The sequence below is a fragment of the Rhincodon typus genome, unplaced genomic scaffold, assembly GCF_021869965.1.
Source record: "Rhincodon typus isolate 14 unplaced genomic scaffold, sRhiTyp1.1 hic_rhity00007482, whole genome shotgun sequence".
In the NCBI taxonomy this organism is placed as follows: domain Eukaryota; kingdom Metazoa; phylum Chordata; class Chondrichthyes; order Orectolobiformes; family Rhincodontidae; genus Rhincodon; species Rhincodon typus.
The window spans coordinates 1-9,267 of record NW_025973120.1 but is presented as its reverse complement, the minus strand read 5'-3'; the positions used below and the strand labels follow the sequence as shown (position 1 = coordinate 9,267).

General features: G+C 46.0%; 1 protein-coding gene across 1 annotated transcript; it reads left to right on the top strand.

Annotated features, from left to right (window-relative positions):
• Positions 1-4,381: 4,381 nt before the first annotated feature.
• Positions 4,382-7,289, top strand: LOC109932910 (TOX high mobility group box family member 2-like; the record flags this gene model as incomplete). Its single annotated transcript, XM_020531983.2, has 3 exons — positions 4,382-4,462; positions 6,322-6,753; positions 7,122-7,289. Coding segments are annotated over 3 exons (657 nt in total), but the record flags the coding sequence as incomplete, so codon positions are not given.
• Positions 7,290-9,267: the final 1,978 nt, after the last annotated feature.

Sequence of the window (9,267 nt, the reverse complement as noted above, 5' to 3'; positions counted from 1 at the left end):
CTAGGCCCGAAACGTCAGCCTTTCTGCTCCTATGATGCTGCTTGGCCTGCTGTGTTCATCCAGCCCTGCACCTTGTTGTCTTGGATTCTCCAGCATCTGCAGTTCCTACTATCTCTGACACTATTCACTCAATTTGGTTCAGTGTCAGTTTGGAAAAAAATAGGTGCAGCCACCCCTCCCCCTGACTAGTCATGTGACAATTCTCTGTCTGGAGTATGGTTTGATGAGTGGAGTCTATCAGTTTATGTGACCTCTGCCTGGGAATACTTTGCTTCGCTTGCGTGTCGCAGAATGCATTCCGAGAGATAGTTAGCAATTGGGGAAGACTTCAGAGAGGGTGTAGAAAAGCTTTACAAGAATGGTTCCAGGGATGTTAGACTTTGGTAGATCGGAGATAGATAGATTGGGCCTACTTTCCTGAGAGAAGAGAAAGTTGAGGGGAGATTTGTTTGAGGTGTTCAAATAAGCACAAGCAGGCACTGTGTGTGGGGCACACTGGGCTCAGTATTGGTCAGCTCTGACCTCCATTTGTCACCCTCAGCAATCCAAAAAACCAATATTCTCAGACACTGATTCCCTGTCAATGGGGAATGAAGGCACCAGTATATCCTCATGGATCTTATAGGTGTGTGGGGTTGTTGGGAATGATGGTGACCAGGAAATGACCACTACCACAAAATGTGCTGTACATTCGACAGCTGGAGAGATGGAGAACCTTTCATTCAAATTAAATGGGGGTCAGGCACACTCCATCCCAGCACACGAGACGCTTCCAGTACAGCCGCCAGTAAATTCTCCAGGCCATTAGATACAGGAGCAGAACTGGGCCATTCAGCCCATCAAGTCTACCCTGCCATTTAATGAGATCATGGCTGATCTGATCATCCTCAACTCCACTTTCCTGCCTTTTCCCCATAAACCTCAATTCTCCTTACTGATTAAAAATTTATCTCGGCCTTCAATATACTTAATGACACAACCTGGACAACCCTGTGCGATAACGAATTCCATGGATTCATTACCCTCAGGGAGAAGAAATTCCTCCTCAGCTCTGTCTTAAATGGGCGACGTTTATTCTGAGTTTATTCCCTCTGGTTCTAGACTCTCCCACAAGGGGGAACAACCTCTCCACATCTCCCTAGTAAGCCCCTTAAAAATCTTGTACATTGCACTAGGGTCACCTTTCATTCTTCTCTATTCCAATGGGTACAGGCCCTACTTAACCTTTCCTCAGAAGACCATACCACCCTCTTGAGCCTGTTTGTTAGCGAGCTCTAACTCTACCTCATTTGGCCAGGTTGTCCTTTGCTTCTGCTGCCAGGTGGTAACACTAATTGTCTTTTTTTATTCATTCACGGGATGAGGGCGTCGCTGACCAGGCGGCATTTATTGCCCATCCCTAATTTCCCAGAGGGCAGTTCAGAGTCAACCACATTGCTGTGGGTCTGGAGTCACATGTAGGCCAGACCAGGTAAGGATGGCAGTTTCCTTCCCTAAAGGACATTAGTGAACCAGGTGGGTTTTTCTAACACTCAACAATGGATTCATGGTCATAATCATTAGATTCTTAATTCCAGACGCTTTATTGAATTCAAATTCCACCATCTGCCATGTCAGGATTCAAACACAGCTCCCCAGAACGTTATCTGGGTCTCTGGATTAACAGCCAAGCGATAATACCACTAGGCCATTGCCTCCCCTTTTTGTGACGGTCGTGCCTGATAATTGTGGTGTGAAGTTTCTGAGTGCACACTGTCCCAGTGCGTTCACAATCCACACCTGCCCAACACCAAAGGACAGCAAGCAAATGGCTGTGGGAAGTGGTGTGAGACGTTTCAGTGTGACTATGCACTTTCTAAATGTGAGTAATGCTCATCTAGAGGCTAAAGAGATATAATCGGATTGCCAGCAAGCCAGGAGGTCACTGATAACAGCAGGTGCCATCTGCAGGTACCCACACTCACCCTCAGGGCTACATCTGGGGGTGGGTCTTTGCTCATCCAAATTCACAGCTTCTGTGTTACTCATGTGTCACATGGCTTAAGTGAGGTTAAACTTCTCAACAGCCATCCAGGACCCTCCTGTGCTGGGTCACAGGGCACGCCATTGAATAGACTGTGTGTAGAATATAGTACAGAAGGGGCCCTTTGGCCCATTATGTTACCCCAAACATACGCTACTATCTACACTGGTCCCACTTTCTCGCACTAGGCCCATAGCCTTGAATGTTATGACATTTCAAGTGCTCATCCAAGTACTTTCTAAAGGTTGTGAGGTTTTCTGCTGGGAGAAGCCTACTTTACCTTCGTAAGTCCAGTGCTGTGGGGTGTACAGTGCAAACATTAGAACCAATCATTTCTGAAGTGAAAAGAGGTGATTCCTACCATTGGTGGTAGAGGTTTGGAACCCACTTCCATGATTGTCAAGTGGTGTTAAAGCAATAGTTCATTGATAGATTCTTGGCGACCAATGGTTTTAAGAGATGGGAGGTTACAGTAGGTAAATGGAGTCCATGGATGAACCATGATCTCATTGAATTGTAAACCAGTCACTCAGGGCTGGAATGTTCCAATTCAGCCCATCCTTCACATTGAGCAAGATTTGAAAGTATTGGCTTTCAAGTGAGTCCCAAAGGGTTTTATGCCGTAGGAGAGGGTCTTCAGATTTCTTCTGTATCTGACACCGTGCTTCGAGAGCTCTTTTTGGTTCTATACTAAAGTTTTCTGTCTCCAGGCACCAAAAGAAAATTCTGGAAAGGAGGTAGTCCTTCTTTTAAGAGCAGAAAATGATTTTCAATAATTAGCTCTCCAAAGTCTAAAGTTCTTCAACATAAAGCTTATGTTCTCTGTTGCCGTGAGATTTCTCTCCAGCCAGAGTGAGCAGGGTCAATTTCACAGAAAAGCAAGTGCTATAGAAACTCAATTTCAGGAATGTTCTGAGGAAGAGTAACCAGACTTGGAATATTAACTCCACTTTTCTCTCTGCAAACACTGCCAGATCTGCTGAATTTCTCCAGCATTTTCTGTATTTGTTTCAGATCTTTAGTATCTGCAGTTCTTTGTTTTATTTAAGGGTAAATGTCATGTTTGATTACAGATACTTCAATGCATTGCTTATTAATACCATTGGGAATCACTGGCACTCCACATCATGCATACATGGCCCTTTATTTTATTTTTATAGAATCCCTACAGTGTGGAAAAAGGCCCTTTGACCCAACAAGTCCACACCAACCCTCAGAGCATCCCACCCAGATCCATCCCCCTATAAGCCACAGAATCTACACATCCCTGAACACTATGGGCAATTTAGCATGGCCAATCCACCTAACCTGCACATCTTTGGACTGTGGGAGGAAACCGGAGCACCTGGAGGAAACCCACGCAGACACAGGGAGAATGTGCAAACTCCACACAGACAGTCACCCGAGGGTGGAATTGAACCCAGGTCCCTGGCGCTGTGAGGCTTCTGTGCTAACCACTGAGCCACCATGCCACCCCATGCTGCCATTTATTAATAATGAATGAAGCTATGTGTTAGCCGAGGAATTGGAATGGTGGGTCATTCCTGATGTTACATTGCCCTGCAGTACCCCTGGGGGCAAGTTGGGGCGAGAGTAAATCTTTCTGAAATTTTACAGAGCTCCACACTGCCTTAGGAGCCTTCTGACAGAGCAGTATCACTGGTGTGTCATTGTTGGGATATATAGGGTGAATGTTGTTGTAATTTTACAATAAATGTTACCTGGATAGACTCAATGATGTAGTTTTCTTAGAATATGGAGTCTGCGCAAAGTGTGTGTGAGGTTGTGTGAGAGAAGGAGGGTGTGTGTCAGATTTTGTGTGTGTGTGTGAGCGAGTGAGAGAGAAAAGGAGGGTGTGTGTTAGATTTTGTGCGTGAGAGAGTGTGTGTGTGTGAGAGGGATGGGGTGTGAATGTGAGAGTGTGTGTGTGTGTGAGAGATTGTTGGTGTGTTTGTGTGTGAGAGTGTGTGTGAGTGTGTGTGTGAGAGAGAGTGTGTGTGTGTGTGAGAGAGACAGACACTGAGATCATAAACCAATTAGTGAGCTGATAGTTTCTCTTTTCCCACTCTCTCGTGCTTCATCCACACTCTGTCTTGCCTCCTAAACATTATTTTTCTCCACTGTTTTATCCAATTTATTCCCTTTTGCTCCTCCCTTCCTTTTGTCTTCCCACAAACTGAAAATGCTGGAGCTTCCTTGCCTCCTCATGCCTCCCTGTTCCCATTTATTTAAAACTCAAGTCACTCAATCAACCAAAGACTGTGAGAGACTGAACTCAGTGTGTCTCTTGCTCTTTTAAGTCATGGCTTTTCTCAGTTGAAAATAAAATGATGATGCAATTCTATGTTGTTTTTACAGGCATACAAGAGAAAAACTGAGGCTGCGAAAAAGGAATATTTGAAAGCACTCGCGGCCTATAGAGCCAGTTTAGTATCCAAGGTAAGCAATGGCAGCTTCAACAAGATCACAGATGGGAGTCACTCAGGAGAAAATACCCCAATCTCCTACAATTTACAGCATAAACCTCACACTGATTCCAAAATTGGGACAATAAATATGAGACAGTCACTAATAAATACAATTGGGAACTAGAGAGAGCAGTTTCAAATTGTTTTATACTCCATTTCAGACGGCAGTTAAGAGTCAGCCATATTGCTGTGTGTCTGGAGTCACATGTAGCTCTGACCAGGGAAGGAGAGCAGATTTCCTTCCCTAAAGTACATTAGTGAACCAGATATGTTTATATGACAGCTGCTTCATGGTCATCATTAGATTTGCAATTCCATTTTTTTGTTTAAAAGTTGAATTTAGATTTCACTAGCTGTTATGGTAGGATTTGAACACAGGACCCCAGAACATTTGCTGAGCCTCTGGTCCAGATGCAATGCCTCTAGGCTATAACCTCCCCCACTGGAAAGTGTTTACACTAAACTGAAAGGCACAAAGTTTTCCGACAAGACTTCCTTTCAAGGTGATGTCCTTTCTTGAATATGATGAAGTTGAAACAAAAACAGAAATTGCTGGAGAAACTTAGCAGCTCTGGCAGCATCTGTGGAGAGAGAGAAACTGTTAACATTTTGAGTCCAGTATGACACAGTTCTGAAGAAGGGTCACTGGACCTTGAAGCACTAACTCTGATTCTCTCTCCACAGACGCAGCCAGGACTGCTGAGTTTCTCCAGTAACTTCTGTTTTTGTTTCAGATTTCCAACATCCCCAAGTCTTTGTTTTATTTTAGAGTTGAGGGTGAATCAATACAATTCATCCTTTCTCCTGTGAATCAAACAGCAATGTCAGGACTGACTGGTCAATGCATATGTTGCCTTGTACCGATTGCAAATATCCCCTGAAGACAAACAAGGGCAGGATTTACACAGTTAATGGTAGGGCTCTGGGGAATGTTCTTGAACATAGAGACCTAGGGGTTCAGGTACATAATTCCTTGAAAGTGAAGTCACAGGTAGACAGGCTGGTGAACAAAGCATTTGACACGCTTGCCTTCATCGATCAAAGCATTGAGTATAGGAGCTGGACATCATGTTACAGCTGTACAAGACATTGGTAAGGCCACATTTGGAATACTGTGTAGGATTTTGGTTGTTCTGCTATAGGAAGCATGTTATTAACGTGGAAAGGGTGCAGAAAATATTTACAAAGATGTTAGTGAGACTGGAAGGTTTGGGTTATAAGGAGAGGCTGGATAAGCTGGGACTTTTTTCCCTGGAGCATCAGAGATTGAAGGGTAACTTTATAGAGGTTTATAAAATCATGAGGGGCATAGATAAGATGAATAGCCAAGGTCTTTTCCCCAGGGTGGGGGAGTCCAAAACTAGAGGGGCATAGGTTTAAGGTGAGAGGGGAAAGATTTAAAAGGGACCTAAGGGGCAACATTTTCATGCAGACGGTGGTGTGTGTTTGGAATGAGCTGCCAGAGGAAGTGGTGGGGGCTGGTGCAATTACAACATTTAAAAGGCATCTGGATGGATACATGGATAGGAAGGGTTTAGAGGGATATGGGGCAAACATAGGCAAATGGGACTAGTTCAGTTTAGGAAACCTAGTCAGCATGGACAAGATGGACCGAAGGGCCTGTTTCCATGCTGTATGACTCTATAATGTGATGAAACCATTGCCACATCAGCCACAAATCATTCTCATGAATCTTTTTATGATTGAGGAGAGCATCAGGCTAACTCCTGACAGGAACTGAATTGTCATTGACCAGTGTAAGCAACAGGCTTTTCTGTTGAGCTGACGCAGCAAATCTAACAACCTTTCTCATTTGCCTTTGTCTTGCAGAGCTACAGTGACCAAGTGGAAACAAAGAATGGCCAATCATCTCAGCAATCGCACATGATTCCCCCGAAGCAGCCTCCCTATAACCTACCCCCGCACACCTCAGCACCTTACATTGGACCAAATTCCTTCCTCCCTCAGTCAGAGCTGCAAACGTACTCGGGCCCCTCCCACCATGGCCTCTCACGGACCCTCAGCTCCAAGACGGTCATGTCACAGATGCCCCTGAGCGGCTCTCCCCCTCCCTCGCTGCAGATCAGTCCCCCCCTGCACCAGCAGCTCTCCCTGCAGCACCATCACCATCAGGGGCAGCAACAACAGGCCAATGTCCTCAGCCAGCCCATCTCCATGCAGTCAGTGCAGAACCAGCGAATCATCTCTCATCAGGTGCCATTGCAAGCCCAGCCGCAACTTCACTCTCCAGCAGGCCAGCAGGTGAGTATCGTTGGGCGATGGAGACAGGAACTGCAGGAGAACTTCCTCCACAACTTCAGCAGCTGTAGCCCAAAGACTGGGGCACTCCCTTTGACAGGAGCACCATCCTCTGACCTGCTGCAGACTATCATTGGTTCCCTCTGTGCTTTCTTCAAAGTTAGAGAAATGTCAGGTTTCGTTCGCCGTGGAAGGTTGCATGGATTTAGAGCCCCAGGCATGCAGTTATCAACAGAATCACATTTTAAATGTTTCTCAAGCAAAAATAAGTGACTCCTTTCTCCTTATTGGAAGCTCCCTTGAATATCAATGATTAGGGATCGCAGAATTACAGATGATAATGTCTCTGAAATTCTCTTCTTGCCTTACAGGGATATGCCCACATGCAGCCAGAATTTCAGAACACAGTCAGCGCCCAGTCTCCTGGTCCTAGTGTTTCAAACCCACCTGTACAGAGCACCGAGTGGGAGAACGAATACTGCAACAATGACTGTGTCATCAGCCACTGCAGGTAAACAGCTGCCAATAGTGACTCAGCCATGAAATCAACCTTTTTACAATTTATACCAATGACTTAGACAAGGGAAACAGGGGAACAGAGGGATGTTGGCGTGCCTGTCCATGGATCCCTGAAGGTGGCACAACAGGTCAATAGGATCATTAAGAAGATATATGGCATACTTGCCTTTCTCAGTTGTGATATAGATTATAAGAGCAGGGAGATTATTCTGAAGCTGTATAAGACTTTGGCTAGGCCACAGCTGGAGTAATATGTGCTGTTCTGGTCTCCGTACTATAGGAAGGAAGTGATTACACAGGAGAGGATGCAGAGAACATTCACCAGGATACTGGCTGACCAATCAGAGTCAGTCAGAGATAGTAAGAACTGTAGACACTTTTCTCCCCTGAGCAAAAACAGAGTCAGAATCCCTCTTGTCCTCACATACCACCCCACAAAACTCCGTATCCAACATATCATTCTCCGCCATTTCCACCACCTACAATCCGACCCCACCACTAAAGAGATATTTCCCTCCCCACCCCTATCTGACTTTCGTAGAGACCGCTCTCTCCATGACTCCCTCGTCTGCTCCACACTCCCCACCTGCCCCACCACCCCCGGCACCTTTCCCTGCAACCGCAGGAAGTGCTACACCTACTCCTACACCTCCCTCCTCACCTCCATTCAAGGCACCAAACAAACCTTTCACATCAGTCAGAGGTTCACCTGCACATCCGTCAATGTGGTCTACTGCATCTGCTGCTCCTGATGTGGCCTCCTCTACATTGGTGAGACCAAGTGGAGGCTCGGAGACCGCTTTGTAGAGCACCTGTGCTCTGTTCGCGACAAACGACAATACGTTCTGGTCGCGAACTACTTCAACAGCCCCTCCCACTCCCTGAATGACATGTCCATCCTGGACCCCCTCCAGTGTCACAACGACGCTACCCAGAAACTGGAGGAGCAGCACCTCATATTCTGCCTTGGGAGCCTACAGCCCAATGGTCTCAATGTGGACTTTATCAGTTTCAAAATCTCCCCACCCCCAGCCTCATCCCATGACCAACCCTCCCACTCATCCCCACCTCCTTGACCTGACACAACCTGTCCATTTTCACTCCCACCTATCCGGTCCTCCCACCTCACTGACCAATCCCCACCACTGCCTACTGCACTCACCCATCACCATCCCTACTACCTTCCCCAGCCTCACCCCTCTTCTCTCTATTTATTTCTGAGCTCTCCTCCCCCTCCCCATTTCTGAAGAAGGGTCCCGACCTGAAACGTCAGCTTTCCTGCTCCTCTGATGCTGCCTGGCCTGCTGTGTTCCACCAGCTCCACACTGTGTTATTCCCACTCAGAGTCAACCTACCTGATTCAAAATTAAACAAAACCTGGCTGTTAACTGTCAATCTTCATTAATGAGTGTGTTCTCCACAGCAACTCCTCTAACCAATCAGAATTCACTTGCTAATTAACCACCACTCTGCTCTCCTATGGTACAAATGTTCATTTTCCATTTCATTGGCATTCTTGAAAATTCTCCTGATTGTTGCATGATGAAAATCTTCAGGAAAGATTAACGACTAAAGGCAGTAGGAATTGATTTGGCCAATACTGCAATTTTCCAGATATTTTCTTTAAGGTAAGTAAAGCTGATGAAAGATTTAATGCAATAATATTCTCGAAAACTTAGAAATGATTAACAGAATGGAACTCGTCCTCACCCTCAACAACTTCTCTTTCAATTCCTCCCTCTTCCTACAGACAAAGGGGGTAGCCATGGGTACCCGCATGGGCCCAAGCTACGCCTGCCTCTTTGTAGGTTACGTGGAACAATCCCTCTTCCGTACCTACACTGGCCCTAAACCCCACCTCTTCCTCCGTTACATTGATGACTGTATCGGCGCCGCCTGGTGCTCCCACGAGGAGCTCGAACAGTTCATCCACTTCACCAACACCTTCCATCCCAACCTTAAGTTTACCTGGACCATCTCTAATACCTCTCTCCCCTT